The 18,696-nt window shown below is 54.5% G+C and overlaps 1 protein-coding gene across 1 annotated transcript in view; it reads right to left on the reverse strand.

Annotated features, from left to right (window-relative positions):
- Nucleotides 1-942: 942 nt before the first annotated feature.
- Nucleotides 943-18,696, reverse strand: part of LDLRAP1 (low density lipoprotein receptor adaptor protein 1) — a 22,062-nt gene continuing 4,308 nt past the window's right edge. The window contains exons 2-9 of the mRNA XM_009276223.2: nt 16,427-16,569; nt 14,721-14,833; nt 11,822-11,936; nt 8,780-8,852; nt 8,264-8,347; nt 6,772-6,902; nt 5,070-5,104; nt 943-3,034 (exon numbers count right to left, since the gene is read on the reverse strand). Of these exons, the coding sequence (XP_009274498.1) occupies nt 2,890-3,034; nt 5,070-5,104; nt 6,772-6,902; nt 8,264-8,347; nt 8,780-8,852; nt 11,822-11,936; nt 14,721-14,833; nt 16,427-16,522 (792 nt within the window). The 5' untranslated portion in view covers nt 16,523-16,569 and the 3' untranslated portion in view covers nt 943-2,889. The remainder of the gene's footprint in view (nt 3,035-5,069; nt 5,105-6,771; nt 6,903-8,263; nt 8,348-8,779; nt 8,853-11,821; nt 11,937-14,720; nt 14,834-16,426; nt 16,570-18,696) is intronic.

Raw genomic sequence — 18,696 nt, forward strand, 5'->3', positions numbered from 1 at the left:
CAGTTACGCATGAAGGCGCAGACTGCCGGTACTCAAATACTCATAATCTGGGGCATCTCCTCACACTGGAACAGGCAGTTTAAACAGAAAAATGAACTTTTATTGAATTTGTTTTGTTATTCTAACACTGCAGGAAGAGAGGCATCTCTGCAAAGTCCCTTTGCTCTGCCCGCAGCCCAGCTCTGACACCCCAAAGGGAGCGTGGTGCTACTCACAGGTTAAATCTGTTTGTCAGCATCCCCAACGGAATTTCGCCCTGTGCTTCCCAGACCAGCGTTAGCAGCGTGGTTACCCAGTAGCTGTGGGAGCCCGGCCGCTCCAAGCCCGCAGCCAGCAAAGGCAGGAATTGCAGGGAGAGGCCGAATACACAGGGCAGTGCCGGGCTCTCCGAGCCGTTTTAATTTAAAAGGCAGCTGTACAAATTAAACTCCCCCCCAGGGGAGAAGTACTTCGCGCAGCAACTCAGAAACCCTATCAATTAAAAGATTTTGGGTTTTGATGTTACCAGCACCACGTTTACCTGCAGACGAGGCCGAAGCACCGACTTCCCTCTCTCATCCTCTGTCACGTTCTTACCTGGAGGCCGATCCGGCGACACAGGGGCTCAGGCAGGGTTGGATTTACCAAGCAGGCTGCAACGGTCACCCCCCGCCTGGCGCAGGACGGAAAGGGGCCGTTGCACGTCCCTCTGTGCATCCCATGTGGCCACATCCAGCCCCGTAAGCGCTTCCTGGGGGCAGCACCACGGTCTGGTGTCTAACTGCAGCCGTTTCCCCACCTGGACGGCCCTGGAAAGAGTCTTCCAACGGACACCAACCTCCCGTGGATGTTTCCAATCGCTTACTGCTCCGCATCAAGGGAGGCAGAGAACTCAACCCGTAGGAATACACATTAAAAGGACCATGGTAAAAATAAAGTCACCCAGCACAGACACTCCAAAAAATGGTAGAACTTTTATTTTCCTCAGTACAGATATTCTTTACAGCAGAAGGTTTTCTTAAAAAACTATATACATACATATATAGTATTGTGCATTTCAGTATATGCTCCTAGAATCTCTAGAAAAGGAGAAATACCAATGTACAGAGAAATCCTCACAGTCCATTCCTGCAGCCCAAGCTCTTTCCTGGGAAGATCACCACTCCCCGGGGTCAGGACAAGGCGCTTGCTACAACCACTTCAGCGCAGTTTTGGCGTTGCTTACGCAACAGGTTCATGTCTCTGCCGTGTGCCTCTGTAGCACGGACAAGCTTTGAATAATTCCTTCAGTCGCGAGACTGATGCTACACGTAAGATCAAATAAGTCATGGGCACAGTAGTTTCAGGATGTAAAATTGCTTTAAACACAATTTTACAGGATAAACAGAGCACACATCTTATTAAGAGACATGATGAGTCAGCTTCACAAGTCCTCGATACCTTATCACAACAACACTTGGGGGGGGGGGGGGAAAAAAGTTAGAGTCATCAGCTGTTTCCTCATAAATTCTTACAGCTGCCAAAGAGGGTTTTCTTTTTTTTTTTTTCCTGCAAGCGGTTTTAAGAGAGTTACAAAGAGCTATCTGGGGAATGAATTAGTGTTTCAAAACCAAGTTACAAATCTATAAAACAGATTAGTATACTTCACATAAGGCCACAAACACTGCAAACTGTCAGTGCAACTATTTAGGATCATTAAACTTAATCTTTTAATTAGCATAAGCTTTATACCTCCATTACTTATTTTCAATTCCAGGAGCAGATGAAGACAGCTTCCCAAGCCTCACGGGAGATGCGGGTGTCGGGGGGAAGAGGATTGGAGTACCGCTGGAAGGGGCACCTCTTGCTAATTGAACATCCAGGTATTGGTCTTGCCTAATCCAATTCCATTTGAGTCTATTGACTGTGAGCAACAACCAAATGGTTTTGAGACAGCAAAAAGGCATGCACAGCCAAATCCACTTAGCAGAGCTAAGAACACAGATCTATTGTGCTACTGGGTTCACCCAACCCGCAACTTTCAACATGCTTTAGCAAAACAAATTGTTACTCCCTGGTGGTTTTGCTTTTAAAGCCAACAGTGCAACGGAGCCTTAGTATTTTGAGTCGCATCAGAAACGGTGTGCGTGAGTAGTCAGTTTTGAAACAGACCTGCAGCATTGCTGGGTTGGGGTTTTTTTTGGGTAAATAGCTTCTGAAGAGAAGTTACAGGCAGTGCTTACCTTGACAATTCGGACCATTGCTTTCAGTTCAAGTTTTAAAGTGCAAAACTTCATAAGAGTCTTTGGGTAAAAAAGTGTCAATTCCCATACGAAGCTGGCGAAGAAACAGCCAGAACACGTAGGGGTGATTGACAACTGTGAGAGTATCACAGACATTCACAACAAAAGCAAGATCTCTGCTACCTCTTTGATTTTAACACTGTTAGCAGCTGCTGCAAATCTCCTCCCCTCCGCCTAGGCAGGTGACGTGTTGTTCAAGAAACAGTGGATTAGTAACAGTTGTGCTTGCAATTGCATTTGCATCTGCAGACCTTTGTCTAGAAAAGTACATACAGAGAGACTTTGGTGTTGCATAGTCTTTTTCAGAGAGGAACAGGCACTGCTGAAGGTTCTTCCATGGTATATTGCCACCTAATCTTGTAGATGCTCTACACACCTTCCAATAATATATGTAAACTGTAACGGCTATGAATAAATATGGTGAAGAGCATCTCGTGGTTTAGATAAAAGCAAAGTACAAAAATCTGCATTAGATTTCTAAAGCTTTGGTCTAAACTGTGCTGTAACATCAACTGACTTGGTGAAGAGCCCTCAGAAGAGTCCCTTGCGTACAGCACCCGGAACAGCATGATTCGGTCCATAGACTTTTAGTGGTTATTCTCTTGTCAGCTGTTAGATGCATCTGACCTCAAAACATGAACAGATCATCTTTCTCGCCTGTGTTGGAATCTATTTTGTTCCAGTCTACAGGTGAGAGCGTTTCGGCACTCTGGATGTCTTGAGCCGTCAGTCCCGTGTCAAGGACATGAGGGTTTGTTCTCGACTGAGCCAGTCTAAGAGGGGAGAAAAACAGAAAGTAAGAACACAAATCCGTGTGGTTTATAGCCTGGATGCTTGATGCATCCGTAATGCCGAACCCTAGCTGCAGTTCCACATTTCAAAATCCTCCAACGGAATGAAATAATTCAGTAAGGGGAGAGCCGGCACGTAACATTTGCAGCTCTCTCAAGTTTGTTGTAGCTTTGCTGCTGGTTTGTCCTAACATTTCCCCTACAGGCATCCAGGGAATTTGCAGTCTGGACATCCCGTATATTAATGGTCTGACAGAACGGTGCCGTGTTCCTCCCCCAAGCTGTTGCTGGCGGGTGCATCGTTATAGCTGGGATCTTATCTCAGCATAAAGGCTCCACCGACCAAAGGAGCAGCCTCGCTGCAATGACTCAGTTTTCACGGTGGTGTGTCTGGACACGCAGCATGTGCTGTAGCTCGCTGCCCGCCGCACTCCCTGGCCCAAGCATTTAACTCTTTGGGCTAAGACGCAGCAGGACTCAGATGATGTTTAGCAGCCCACAGGATCAGCTTTAAAGGGTCTTCATCTCAGCCCATCCCTAGATGTTTCACAAAACCTAACGAGCCCCAGTTTGTTGTTGTGTTATTAAATACCTCTGTGAAAATGTAACACTGCAGCATCAATTCTCCCAGGACCAAAAGGTTAACTCAAATATTTGGTGTTTCATCCAGGGGAGGCATCGTGTTGAATAAGCCTCAGATTAAACTAGCCACACGCATGTTTTTTAATAAAAAAGAAAAATGAACGCTTTCAGAAGCATCCACCTCGGTGGATGAGCAGTCCAAATACTGAGTCATGAGAAGGCCAAGGGTGACGCGACAGCTCGGCATCCAGCAATGCAAAACAAAAGACCGCAACCAACAACATCTGCTTAATTAAGTAGGGCAAGGAACAGAGGTGAGGAAAATAGACAACATTAAGACATAAATTCAAGCCGCCCCTTTATCGAACACAACTTGGAACAGGGCTACCGTGGAAGTGAAAGCTGTAAATCATTCCTGAGAGCCAAACAAGGCATGAAGGTCTGTTTCCTTAGGGCTGAGCGTGCAGTTTTTGCACTGCTGCAAACCCCAGCCGAGGCGAGCGGCTCTTGGGGAGGTGACGACGCTGGGCTCAGCCCTGCTACTGCCCGACTCCCTCTTTCAGCTCCTCCCAGCTGGAGGAAGAGTCCTGGCAGCTCTCTGCTGCCTGTAGCATCTGCACCCAAGGCAGCTCTTTGCCCAAATTGGTGCCTTCGCAGCTCACGCTGCCCGAACGGCGGCCGGGCGGCTTCATGCACTGATCTGGAGGATGGGACCCGGGAACACTAAAGCATCCCCATCACCCCGCAGGGGCCTGCCTGCACGAGGACAGACAGGAAAACTCGCCTGAAAGAAAATGGATTTGTTTAACATTGCTGGATTGCTCGGCGTGGATGTGCAGGGAAGCTCTTAATTTGGATTGGAAAGTGAACTAAGCCACATGAAGCTACGGCCACGAACTCTGAACGTGCTCAGGTGCATGAGTTCAAAATTGGTGCATCAGAGTCACTCTGATGCAACCGCGCTGCAACAGGGAGCAGCGGAGCAGGGAGGCTGCCCTCAGCAGTTGCTGTTGGTTCGGGGACAGATGGGAACCAAGTCCCAGGGTTAGTCCAAACCTCACGGAGGGGCGAGGAAGGGTGAAGTCCCCGTGCCAGAAGCTGGGACCAGCACTGCCGCAGCTAGCGTGGGGGCTGGAAACAGGCAGCCTCAAACCACCCCGGCAAGCAGGAGCGGACACACCAACTGCTTGGGGAATTAAACTCCCTATCACATACAGCCTCTCTCCATCCTTAAAAGGTTGTCAAAATATTTGGCTTATCAGCCAGCCTCAAAGCCTATCTTTCAATTAACAGCTGAGGCACTGATGGGGCAGCTGCCTAGGTCAGATCACGGCGGCTGATTAGATTAGAAGCATTATTAAAAGGCAGTCACTAGTCAAGTCTCCCGGGCTGGTCCGCGGTGGTGTGAACTTGTAAAGGGAATTATTAGAATTACCTTGAAAATGCCTCGTCGAGACCATCATCCATTTCCTTTGTTAAAGAGATAAAAAGAGAGAGAAGCAGTTGCTAAGAGAACGCACAAAAGTGTATTGAGAGATCCGGCTCTGCGCTTGAGCACGGCAGACAAAAAATATATATATATTGACTTCCGAGTGCCTAAAGCAACACTCCTCTCGGCACTCTGCCTCCTTGGGCAGGTTTTATCTCACTCTCTGCACAAGCCCCAGGGTAAGAGGCGTAACTCCAGGTGGTCCAGGCTTCCTCAGAGCAGATCCCAGGGCTCGGGTCGGGGATGCCGCGCTCCCCTCGCAGCCCAGGGACGGGGCAGGGGCTTGGCCCTTTCCCACCGTCTCCAAACCAGGCTAATTCTGCCCCACTGCCTGCACGGGCTGGATCTGGCCCATCAGCTGGACCACATCCCGCTCTGGGATTAACCACAGCCCTCGGCTCTTCCAGCTCCTGCCACAAGACTGGCACACGCTGCAGGTTCCTGCTAAGAGAAGGGACCCAGACAGAGCTCCGAAAGATGCTCCAGGCAACCCTCGGGGCTTTTCTGGATCAGGAACCCGGAAAGCAACCCTGCACCAGCACAGGGGGAACCTGCGCTGCTTGAAAGCAGCTCTGGGATCCTTTATAGCTCTGGTCTGCTCTTAAGGTTTCCCAGGGAAAGCATTTGAGTTGCCTGGGGGAGAAAGGTTTCCCATGCAGGAGGATGGGCTCTGTGCGAGGGCTTTGCTATGGACAGACTTGATTATTCCCAAAATCGTGTGATGCACTTACAGCCTTAATGTAATATGTAAAGTATGAAAACTCTGCAAGAAGGGAGGGATCGGAGACTCCTGATAAGCCTCCAGGATTTGATATGACTTAGAGTTGATCTTCAGGTTTAACCTGAAAAGCCTCAGGCTCAGACCCGGCAGACTCAAGAAACAGGCTCCAGGCAAAGGCCTTTATCATTCAATTCTCCAATATTTAGCAGACGGCGTGTTTCCAGAGAGGGCATGTGGCGGGGATGAAGTCCCAGGTCAAGAGGGGCTTCAAAGATCAGCCCCAGCTCGGTTGGTGATGGAGCACTTGGGCACGGAGGAGGCTCCCTGACAGATGCACACCCAGGCACATGGGCTGGGTCGTTATTTTTCTATCAGTGGTCCATGAAACAATTAAGCCAGATGACTGAGGGCATTTTAGAGAAGCCATCCATGCTCATATAAGCCAGATACAGCCACAAACAAGAACAAGGGAAAAATAAGAGTAATAACAACCATAAATATAACCTGGTTTTAGTGAACGGTAAACAAAAGCCATCAACATAATGATTTTTTCCCCTGAACAGAGCAGTTAGGTGGTCTCTCAATTAAGTGACAAACCACTGAGAAATGCTGCTTGAGAATAAGTAATATTCAATTATCTGACAGCGGCGTTTCTCAGAGTGCCTCGCAATCTCGTTCATTTATTTACAGAGCCTAAAAAGGGCAGTAGGTACTTGAACAGTAATCGATCATTTCAAGTAGGACACTGAAACCCAGCTCGCTCGGGCATCTCTGAAACCCTGCCTGAACGGCTCAGCCGCCCCAGGGCTCCCGGGGGGGGGTTATCCAAGAAAAAGCCCCATGATGGGACCTGGAGCACATGAAATGGAGGTGGCATCGCAGCCCCCCGGCTCGGCAGATGCCGCGGTTCCCCGGGCACACACTTACCCACACCACGTTGTTATTTACAGAGGAGCTGGGCCCAAACATGCTGTTATCTAAGTGTGGGGAGTTTGCGCTGCTGGTCAGGGGCGATTTGGCAGGATCTTCTAAATCCAGCAAGTTCCCTGTGGCTGCTGCTGTGAACAGAGCAGAGAGGGAATGAGGCAGGGGAGGGGAAAACAGAGATGACACAAAACCAAGCCTTTCTGCAGTAATCGCTTCCCCTCAAGAGGGGAATCAAAGGGTTGCATCAAATTCCTTCAGAATGGCCCCAAACCTTACCATGGAGGAGCTGCGTTCACCCCAGCGGGGGCCATGGTTTCAGCCTGAATAATTCGTGATGCTCAGATCAGGCACCTGAGACCCTCTCGACAGGGACGCAAGGGAGGATCGGCCGGCTCGTCCCTCCAGCAGCCATCAGGGGAGGCTCCTGGGTACCCACTTACATTCAGGATGAGTCAGGATCAGGCCCAGGCAGAGCTGACCGGGACATCCCAACCCCACGGTGGGAACAGAACCCGGGCGGTATCCTCAGCTCAGCCCACGGCATCGATTCAGCGTCTTACAAAGATGCGTTATTATTTTACAGGACCGAGGGCAAATCCTGCACTGGGTGAAGAGCAGTTTGTAGCTGGGGGGCTGCCGGTACACCGCAGGCTGGGTTGTTTCAGGGAAGCCTCAAATCCTCCCCGTCACCCTGCAGTAAGGGTGGATGCAGAAGCGCCCCAGCTGCGGAGCATCCCCCAGGCAGACGCCGGAGCCCATTCCTACACCTGCGGCAGCCCTGGGCCTCACTTATCCCGGTGTGCCACCATTTGCGACAGATTCCTCCAGTCCTGGGCCTTCACATGAAGAAATGAGACGTGCCGGCCTGGAGGGAAGCCCAGTTGAATGCTATTTTCCTCTGTGCCAAATCCTCTTATCTCCGTGGCCAGCATGGAAGAGATTAGCCTTTTGTCCCACTTCTCCCTGGCTACACGTCTTGCATTTCAGAGGCAGCAGAGGACCTACAGCCAGGCACTGAATTATGAGGGGCTTTACTATTTAATTGCTTTATTTTCACGCACCTCTCCTTCCTTAGGGGAGCCGGAGGCAGAGCGGCACCTGGACGTCCATCTCCTTCAGCCGATGGGATGGCAAGTGTTTTGGGTCCGAGACAAACCCAAAATCAAACTTGGGATGTGGGGGGTCCACGCTAAGCTCACAAGGACATTACGGCCAATTTGCCTGGGGCAGAATTAAACAGATTTGGGGTGGCAGCAGCTGTGTACGAGGGGCTGCACAAGATATTTAAGGGGGAGAAGGAAGGACTCGGCAGGCAGACGCTGCATCCCAAACGCTCTGCCGAGGGCAACATCTCCGCTACGACAAAAGCGTTTGCTCCTTACTGGTCTTCAAAGCCCTCCCAGGAGCCTGCCCCGTTCAGGGAAAACCCCGCAGACCTCAGGCTGTTCCCCGTCCCCGAGCCCGAAGCAAAGCTCTGCTGTTGGTGACTTACGTGCGTCGGGGTGGGCAGGGGCTTCCGAGCTGGGGCTGCTCGTCCCTTCTCCTTCCAAGATGGACCTTTCCCGCTTCTCCTTCTCTGCAAAAGAAGGAGACCCCGTCACTGCCCGCAGAGCACTTCCCCACAAGCATTTAGGGAGGAGGGACAGCTAGGAGAGGCCACCAGGTCTCCTCTGCCCACAGCAGCCCACGCTCTGGGTGCATTTTATAATCTCGTGGAAGGTGAAAGCAAAAATCCCAACAGCGGCAGGGCTCTGAGGCACCACAGACAAGCACCAGGTCCTTCACACCCCACCTGCAAGAAAGGAGCGCAGCCAAAATTTGGCTGGATTTACAAGGCTGTCGAGCGAAACCTGGAAGATGCCTTAAATCACACCAGAGGTTGGACCAACCTTAACAGCAGCCTGGAAATTTGGAGGGCAAGGGGAAAAAGCACTTGAAAGCTGGAAAAAACCCAAAGTCATCCCTTGAACTTTCACGTGAAGAGTGGGAAGAGGAGGAAAAAACTCACCTTCCTTAGCCGCTTGCCAGAACTCAAATGCGATTTTGAAGGCCTGGGCAACGGTGAGGGTGACCGCTTGCGCCTGGAAGGACAGTGGTGAGGCAGCATGTTAATCGACGGGTCCTCGTGTAGATTTAAATCATTTGGAGGTTTTGCTTTGCAGATTCATGTTAACCCGGATCCAACCAGTCCTCCGCTCTGCGCTCCCCGTCTGGCTGGGGAGGGGTAATCAAATATTGATGGAAGCAGAGACTTGCTCCGTGTAGGACACGCAGCTCATTATAGATACGTCTTCAGGTGTAATGGGAAGACGGAGGAGGCAGGGACATGGCTGTCACAGCCATCGCGCTGACGGATGGGGAGAGAAGAGCTGCTCCTGACCGTGGGGCACGTGCAGCTTTTCCTGCACCCCACACCTAAGCGTGATCTAAACAAGTGCAAGTGCTACACGGCCCCCGGGCTCGTCCTTGCACTGAGGGATCTGGCTCCCCGCCCCGGCGCAGCTTTTCCTGCACCCCACACCTAAGCATGATCTAAACAAGTGCAAGTGCTACACGGCCCCGGGCTCGTCCTTGCAGCTCCCTGAGGGATCTGGCTCCCCGCTCCAGGGCTCGGCTGGGGCGACCGACGCGACGGGCATCACCCACCAGAACGACCAACATCTCAAAGGGAATCAGCGCCCGGGGCCGAGCCCTGGACCACGCCGCTGCAGGCCATACCAGTGCTGGGGAGGGATGCACAGAGCCGCGGTCCATCCCTCCCCAGCACCGTGCACGACCGCATGCACGAGGACGCTCCGAGAGCGACAGGGTAAAACGCCACAACTTTGCAGCTCTCTCCAACGGGGAGCAATCTTAGAGGCAGGACAAGAGAGATCCCAGGGTCTTCCCCTGGTTCTCCCGAGCTAAGCTGGGGTCTCGCTGGCTTAGACCAACAGCGTGGGTTTGTTTTGCAACAGCCAGGGCCGCAGCAGGAGCAGGGACACCTTCCCCTTCAGCCCCTCCGTTCCTCACCAAGCCAAGAGCTTGAGCAGCATTAAAAAACCCCACCACCTTAAATAGCCCGAGTTGCTGGAGATGTATAAATAGTGACATAAATGCCAGTTTCATTAGGAGAAGGCAGCGCTCACGAGCAGTTTAAGTGCAAGGAGATAACGAGTAACACCCTGCAAGGCTGGCGCGCTGCAGGAGCCCTGAGGCGCGAGTTCGTTTTACTAAGTTGCAAACTAAACAAACCCAGATCCGGGTCCGTAACCCGCAGCCCCCCGGTAGCTCGGAGGATGGAGACGTGGGGGGGGGGGGCCCCGAACGGGGCACGGGCGGCCCCCAAAAGCCAGGCGCTCCTGTGCGGGAGGGGCAAGGAGACCTATCGGTGCCAATTAAGCCTCGCAAAGCAGGAGAGCTCATTTGAATGTCGGAGCTATTTACATCTTTGATGGAAGTGCAAATGCTTTATGGCAAAAACTTAAATATGGTAATTAAGTATGAAACTCCTCACAGCTGTTTACAATTTAAGCTGTCACATCTGAATCAAGTTTAATAGACCCAGCTACCGTTGAGAATTACCCATGAACTAAAAATATGGACTAATTATATGCCCGTGACTGGTAGCTGTGCGCACATTCAGGGACCCTGCCCTGGGGGCAGGGACAGTCCCTGGTCTGGGAGCAGGGCATCACCTCACCAGCATAACGTGCACGCGTTTTAAAGGGAAAAAAAAATATATATATTCCTAGTTTTTGCCACAAAAGGCCTTGTGGAGAACTTTATTTGGAGGGAGACACACTGAGCTGATGTACCACTGAGATAATTCTTTTAGCACTGGAGAGATTTAAATTTTAATTTGCAGAGCGAGGCTTATCTTCGCCGTGCAAGGATGGGAGCGCACGCTGCAGAAAGGAGAGACAACTTGTAGCTTCCATTATTCTCTCCCCGGAAAAAAAAAGTCAGGAGAAGCGCAGAATATTAACAGAGCTGCGGTGGCCGCGTCCCGAGCACAGGGATGCTCGCAAGGACCCAGGAGTCACCACGCCGGGATGCACCGGCTGGGAATGGCTCTCGGGAGGTTTGTTTCCCTGCGGATTTGGGAGATCCTGTTCTCGGCTCGGGCCCCGCAACGGGCACCAGGGGAAGGATTTCTGGGGGCAGAGGGGTCTGACCTGCCCTTCCTCTCCCCTAAAGCCCCTTCCTGCCACAGGGAGGGGGCTCAGCCCCAGCCCTGGCTCCACTGGAGAGACCCCCAGGGCTCTCCTTGCCCAGCTTGCAGCCAGTGCCCACTTCTCTCCCTCGCCAGCTCGTCGGTGCTGGGTCCCTGCCCATCCTGATGCACTGAATCAGCAGGGAAAAAATCCCACAAGCGGGTTCAAAGCAAGAGCCAGAGACCGTTTTCTACACACAGGTCTCTGCTCCAAGCCCCATCCTCGGCATGCAGCGGGGTCTCCTGCGCTGCTCCCGCGGGGAGGACATGGCCCTGTCTGCAAAGACGCTGCTAAAAATTGGACAAGGAGCTTCAAGGGCAAGAAATGTGAGGAAGGCAGGGCAGTGAGCCCAGAACCACTGGCTAAATACTTCCCATCAAGGAGGCCGCCCCTGGGCACCTCGCTGCCAGCCTCCCCGGAGACCTCCCTGCCTGCCAAAGCCTCTCCGCACGCCGGGCTCAGACCGGCTCCAGCAGCCCAGGGAAGTGGATGCTGAGCGGGGAAGAGTCCCAGCAGCTGGGACCGCAGCACGGCAGGGATGTTTCAGGTGCCGGTGCAGGGCCAGGTCCTCTCACCCCTGGCCCAGACCTTGGGGCAGAAAGGCTTTTACCTGCCAAGATGGGCTGAATCCAGCCCGGAGTTACGCCTGCTCGAGAGTGATGGCCAGGCACTGGGCAGCATCGCCAGGATTAACTGCCTGTGGGCAGGCGGAGGGTGGGTGCTCTCCCGTGGCCGTTCGCTGGGGCAGGGCCCCCCCTCGCTCTAACTAGGGGCAGAGCTGTTATCTCACCGGCGCAGCCCCTCTCTGCTTCCTCCTCCTACAGCCACATCCCCATTTCTTCCTCTGGACTGACCATTTTCCGTTTGGTACAGAGGAAGGCATGGCACTCCAGGTTCTCATTGAGCTGGTTCTGGGCAATGTAGGCAAACACTTTATCGTGGATCTTGTCTGCCGTGCAGTAGGATATCCTGAAAGACAGAACGAAACGTCTTGTCCGGGGCACTGTGTGCAAGGGAGATCAACCAACCCCTCCTCTGACCTGCCAGCAAGCGCCTACCCCAGGGCTTCCAGCTCCGGGGCCAAGCAGGGAAGGCAGAGGGAGCGTGGGAGCGTTACCAGGCTTCAGTGCACCTCCTTCCCAAAGCAGAGGAGTCGATGCCACTGGCTTGAGCGTAAGAGAAGCCCAGAGCAACTCCCGCAGCCACGGCATGAACCACGTGTATCACACGCAGAGGCAGGAGAGAAGAGAAAATGTTTCACCTTGTGGGAAAGGACAGGTTAGAGAAGGTAAAGACTCTGCAGTGTGCCAGCCTGGGACTACACCTGATAAATGCTCTGCCTTCAGAAGAGCAACTCCGGAAGATTCTCTGTGGAGGATAAGCTTGCAAGGAGAGAGAGAAGGACTTGTTCTCAGCCTACGATTTAATCTTGAGGCTCAAACCAGGGAAAGAAATTGATGCAGGGGTGCCCAAGAAAAGCTGTTGGAAAGGCTGAAATTCAGGCTCCGAGATCCGCGGTAGCAGATGCACGGGATGCTCCGAGACCCCTGAGCACATGGGACACGGGGAAGGAGGCTCGGCCGCCCCGGTGGAGCATCCCCAGGATGGCCGTGTCTCTCCCAGCCCCCGGGCAGGGCAGGGCTGACTCCGAAATGCCGAACAAGACTCTGGAATAGCAACAGGCTGACCTGTTTGGGGAGATCAGGCTGTGACCGAGGGCTCAGCTCCCTTCTGCGGGGCAGCGGGTCCCTCAGCATCAGCCACCCCTGCCTCCCGCGGGTCCATCTGCACCAGGAGCTGCAGGACTGAGCGTCTCGTCTGAAGCCAGCGAGCACAGGCCGGAGCAGCCCCGGAGGTTTAGTGCAAGGCGGCAGGCGTTAGCAGCGAGCAAAGCCTCTTCCCTGGGCACGCGACAGATCAAACAGGTGTTAAGGAAAGAGAAAACCCAAGGAAAAAGTGGGACACTTCAGTAAAAGTTTTCCCATGGCCCCACGACGCCCATTCAGCTCCTGCTCTTGCTGCCCCCAAGAGTTTGCAGGGAGGGGACTGGAAGGTCCCAGTTCCCAGCAGGTGCTGGGACTTAACAAGCCACATTCAAAATTTACTTACACTGCATGAGTTTCTTGTTGCGTGTGAGGATGCCTCTGCTCAATGGCCTATATTTTGTCTTCCAGAGCTGAGCCGTGCTCTGGGTTAAAGAGGCACTTGGAAGTTCATTCCTTCCTCCCGTTTGTTCCCAAAGCGGCGTGGCCACTCTTTTAATAATCGTGACGAAGCCGCAGAAGGTCGTCTGCACAGGCACGTGGCCCTTCCAGCAACCCCCAGCGCTCAGCTCGATATTCGACGGCCATTAATTTCCAGGGAAAGGATAACTCACACCTGCCTCTGAAGCGAGCCAGTTTTATGACAGAGGCCTCTGGCAGCGACATGTCCGGTGACGGTGGCTGCGTTTTAGCCGCGGTCACCCCGTCCTGCCCCAGCACATGATCTGGGGCAAGAGCTCAGAGCCAGCATCATCCCGGTGAATAGAAAAGCCGAAGAGAAGACAGTAGAGGTGTTAAGAGGAAAGCCCTGGGACCGCCACTGGTGGAGCACGCTCGCAGGGTGGGGAGATGACCCCCCACGCACAGAGACCCCAGCTTTCGCCGTGATCCCCACTCCCACAGTGCCAGCATCTCCGGGGAACAGCATCAGTCCCCACATCAACAGCCTATTTAGGACACGCTGACTTCAGTCAACCGGACCAAGGGGACGCTCGTACATGAGCACTGACGGGGGGCACAGCTTTATCAACGGCTGTTAAAGCATCTGGGGAGAATTTAAGGCAGCATCTAAAAACCCCGGCCCCGCGGCTCTGCCTGCTTTTACACCGGCGCAGCGATCCCGATTTTGGCGTGGCCGCTTCACCCAGCTCTGCTCTTTAGCAGCGGGTTTGTCTCCTGGGGAGGGCTGGGGCTCAGCACCAGTGGCTGTACGCGACTGCTTAGTTTGAACTGGAGAAAAGCAAGCGGGTTAGTAGCTGGTTAGAGAGAGTGCCCCAACCCAGTGCTCCCCATCCCGCATTTAGCAAAGGGGGGCAGAGCAGCAGGTGAAGGACAGAAGCAGAGCGTGGGGGATGTAGAGGGAGAAGGGACGGAGAAGATGGAAAGGGCCAGATCCAAGCTGAGCTCTGCTCCGCCAGGCCTGCGCCTGCCTCCAGCCTCTTTGGAAGAAATATTTGCCAAAGCCCGAGGAGCGGATATGGGATAATCCATCCCCGCCCTCCCCACACCGGTACTGGGTCTCAACAACTGTCCCAGCCCGGCTCTTTGTCAGAGCTATTTAAATGTATCAGAGGTGCAGAGCAGCCAGCGAGGGGAGGGCAGCCCCGGCTCCGGCGGTCACGTCCTTGCCCGCTTGGAGATGCTCTGACCATCCTCCGTATTCAACTCTTGCCGTCACCCCGGACGCTTTGGCGTTTCTAGTGCCAATAAGAGGCAGTAAAGCCACGCGTGGCCGTGAAGCGCTTGGCCGTGGATCGGTAGACTGCACACACGACACCTCCAGGCTCGTCACGTCTTTCCTTATCCCCGGCTGGACACTTATTGCACCAGACATAAATTTACCTTAAATTTAGCAACCACCCTCCTTCCCTCACCACTGCCTTCCATCAAGACGTGATGGCCAGCGCGACATCAGCTCGGCCCAGGTGGAGACCGGAGCAGACAAGGAGCCTCAGAGCACACACCCACTGAAGCGCGTCCCGTAACCCACCTGTATATGGAGATGTTCTCGATCAGCTCGTTCGTTCCGCTGTCGTTTAACACGATCCCTCTGGGCGAGACTTTCAGGGTCACTTTCTGCAGTTTCTTTCCACTCGCTTTCGCCTTCGGAAGGAAAAGAGGGAGAGGAAAGTTACAGGCTTTTAACACCGATACATCCAAAGCTACGTGAGCAGAGCAGAGATTCCAGATACGGACTACCCAACAGGCATATTAATAGCACTTGTTAGTACTAGAGACTGAATTTACTACCAGGTGTGATAAGGCACTCATTAAAACTCTTCCTTCCCTGAAGCAGTGATTTTTGCTGGCATTAACGAGACAAGGACACGCACCCCCCACCCCATGGAGGTACTTCCAGCCCAGCACCTCCACAAGGATTTCCCCGCGGCCATCAGCACGAAGCAGCGGCTGCTCTAGCCGAGCCGTGTGAGCACTCGGTGAAACCCCGGGGAGTCTTGTCTTTAGGGCCAGCTCCGGAGCAGAGGGGGACACCAGCACGAACAAGGGAGAAGGACGATCCTGCAGGACGTGGGCTCCCAAGCAGCCGGCTTCGAGCTGTGCTGCCAAACCCCGCTCGAGTGGCAAAGCACCCCCCACACCAAGGTCAGGACAGCGGCTTAAAAAGTAACTAGACTTTTAAGGGCCACTTTCTCTTATTTACTAGTCTCGTGCTTTCAGCCTTTGGGTTACATTCAGCTCGCTGTCCAGCTTCTCTCTCAAAAAAACCCCAAACTCAGAAAACAACAAAAAAAATACACAGCTAGCCAGTTGCAGACCTCAGCCCTGCTCCCTGGGGACCTCACTTGAGCCACATCCAGACCAGCCGGCGGTCAGTCCTGCCCCTCCGAGGCTGGCCTCAGCCCTGGGCTTTTATTTAAAGGCTCTGTTCTCGGTCGATCAGAGCAGTCGTGAAGGGCTCTGCCAGCGGCTCCCGTTTCATGCAAGTGCTCTCCTCCCTTCCAGCTCAGCACATGCCAGGAAAGGATCCGTCATTACCCAGCACAGTTCGCCACCCTATTGAGTTTTACGACAGTTAAATGTACAATTGGGTCTTTGCCTCATTCAGTTTTATAAGGGCTTAAAGAAGCGTTAATTTTACTTGGAGCCCAGTGAGCAGGGGCTCCAGGGAGGCTTGGTGCTAGAGGATGGCTGGAAACCGGTCCCTCTTGCATCAGAGGTTACAGCAGGACAGCGGCTGTATTGGCTGGGAATCGGAGCAAGCTGTCCTGCTCCCTTCTCCTCTTAACCCTCCAAATCCCGGGAAGGAAAACCCAGGACTGCATGCCAGCTCTTGGTCATGCGCTGGCCGTGCTCAAAACACTGTCCCTGCCTTGCAAGAGGAGAGATGAACCTGGGGAAGGCTGATTTCACCAGGTCAGAGGCTTCTTCCACACCCAGGGTCACCCAAAGCTTATCAAGGGGAGCCAGAGCTCAGACACGTAACACCAGCTCTCCGCAGCCTGCCCCATCCACGGGCTGGGGCTGGTCCTGAGGGCTTGCCAGTGCCACTGTCTGCATTTCTACCTACACCACCAGACGCCTGCTCACCCCTGGAAGGGCTGGACCTGCAATCCTGACACCCCCCAGCCTGCAGACGGACAGCACTGCCTCCAGACCTGCGGCTTTTGAAACTCCCCGGTGACAGACTTGTTTGAACAGCAGGAGACAGGGCTCTGCTCCAGCACGGACACTCACAGTGGCGACGATCCTTTTGACGGCGGCCGCAGAGAGCTCCTCTCCCTTGGGCTGCTCCACCAGCGTCATGCCCATGTACTTGAGGCTGAAGAGCATCCCCTCCAGCAGCGTCTCGCGGGTATCAGTCCAGTTCTCCGGGAGCTCTAGAGAGGCAACAAAGAGGCTCTTGGATTCCCAAATGCACAAGGATACCCCTTGTCAAGCCCTGAGGGAGGGTTTAGGTACAAGCAGGGTGTTGGTTTAGCTACTGCCTGGACCCCCGTGCCCGAGCGGCTGGGAGCTCACGGTGCTGCCACGGCTCTCGTGAGGCGCTGGGGGAAGGAGACGGGGCAGAGACAAGAACAACCCCACAAAACTTTTTCCACGAGCCACAGCAAATGGTAGCAACCCTTTAAGATCCATCAGCTCCTCAGTTTAATCGTGAGTGCCCAGGCCCACACCATAACCAAGGGGATCCTGAGCATCAGCCCCAGCCAGGCGCAGGGGAGGGCTCGGTGCTGCCCCGCACACGGCAATAACCTTACCCTGTCCTAACCATCACCTACCCACAGAGGCTAAGATGGGATTTGCCGCTAGCTAAGCCCACGCACAGCTGCAGGGATCCAGGTGATGTGCTGTGACTTGCTAAATCCGTCACCAACAGCCCATTGCGGGGGTGAAGCTTCACCAGGGAGAGGTCTCTGCTCTCCCCTGGGATTGCCAAGGAGGCCACCAGCCTCTTCCCTTACGTGCTGGGGGGTGGGAAGGAGGGTCCTAAATAGAGAGATAAGTTTGGGACCAAACTGGAAGTCAGGTGGTTATTTCTAAGCCTGAAATTGCACCATAGGATCTAACCCCCAGACACAGAGCTGGCAACCCAGGACCTGCTGCTCTCATGTTTAAGGAAGGTCTCGCTTTCAGCAGGAGGCAACAAACTACAGCCTTCCCAAGGTGCCCGCGGCCCTGGGGAATGATAGCGCTCTCGGAGAGGAGTCTCTGCTTGCTGCAGACAAAACACGTCCCTGAAGGCTTCGCTGCCTTGTATTCAGCCTCCTTCGGCTGCCTCCAAGCAGCAGGGCCAAACTCTGCAGCTTCCTGCAAACGTGCAGCACCAGGAGGGCCAGACTGCGGGGACGCAGGGTGGGGGGACGCGCCCCTGACTTAACCCCCGGTTACTCAGCCTCCTGGCGAAGGTGAGACAGGAGATAAGCCGTAAACCCCGGCACCACTCCCAGCGTCGGGCGTGGGTGCCAAGCTATGAACCACCCCAGCCAGCCCGGCACTGGCTAAGGTGGCAGTGAAGCTGGGTGGGAGAGGTCCCCTGCAGAGACAAGAGTTTGCAGCAGGGCAGGGGCCCCGCGCCCGACACATGGCAGCAGGTCCCAACCCTGAAGAGGGAAAGGAAAAACCAAGGACAGGCGGGATGCTGCATTTACCTCGCATCCCAGCTAGAAACAGAGGGTGCCAGCGAAAAGCCTGGATTTCTCAAAAGCCAAGGGTGCTGCCGCTGTCCTCCCGCCCTCGGCGGCCAAAGCTGGGCGAGCACGCTGAGGTGGAGGGCAGTTTGCATGCGATGGACGGGCAGCTGCCTGCCCCGCGCTCCCTGCCTCGCTAGCCAGGCACGGCGCATGCCCCCGAGTCCCGTATCCTGTGCAGGGCAGCTCTGGGCCTCACCGAGGACGGGGAACCCCCGAGCACCCCACGCTGCCTAGGACGATGCCAGCTGCAGCGAGGCCCCGGGGAACCAACAGCTTGCGCTGCCCCGGGACAGAAACACGGGTGGTTTAAGTGCAGCCACCGAAGTGCTTTCAGAAAGGAAGGAGCACCCGAGGCAGCACAGAGACAGACGGACGCTCCTCCACACATCCTGTTCTGCATCGTTCACCACCACCTCACCCACCCTCCCGTGAACGCCAACGATTGCACCCAGGCCCAGGGTGCGTCCGTCCCGTGGGGCGGCAGCGATGCCCCCCCACCCAGCGAAGGGCACGGGGGTGCTTTGCAAGGTCACTCCGCAGCGGGCTCAGGGCGAGTCCCAGGGCTGCCGCATCTCGAGGGGCCTCTCTGCCAAGCACGTCCCGCAAGGCCACGTTGGGGTGGCCCCCCCACGCCCCGAGGCTGCCCTCCAGCCGGCTGCCCCCTTCGCATCCCGCAGCTGTTGGCCCTTAATCCTAGCGAAAAGGTGTAACGACGCCGGGTCAATCTCATCAGATTAGTAAAATCAAGGAGTTTGATCTCTCCTGCGGGCGGCAAGGGGTGCCGGCAGGGCAAGGCACCCTCCCGCTGCCCGC

This window comes from Aptenodytes forsteri, unplaced genomic scaffold (genome assembly GCF_000699145.1).
Source record: "Aptenodytes forsteri isolate BGI_AS27 unplaced genomic scaffold, ASM69914v1 Scaffold321, whole genome shotgun sequence".
Taxonomy (NCBI): Eukaryota; Metazoa; Chordata; class Aves; order Sphenisciformes; family Spheniscidae; genus Aptenodytes; species Aptenodytes forsteri.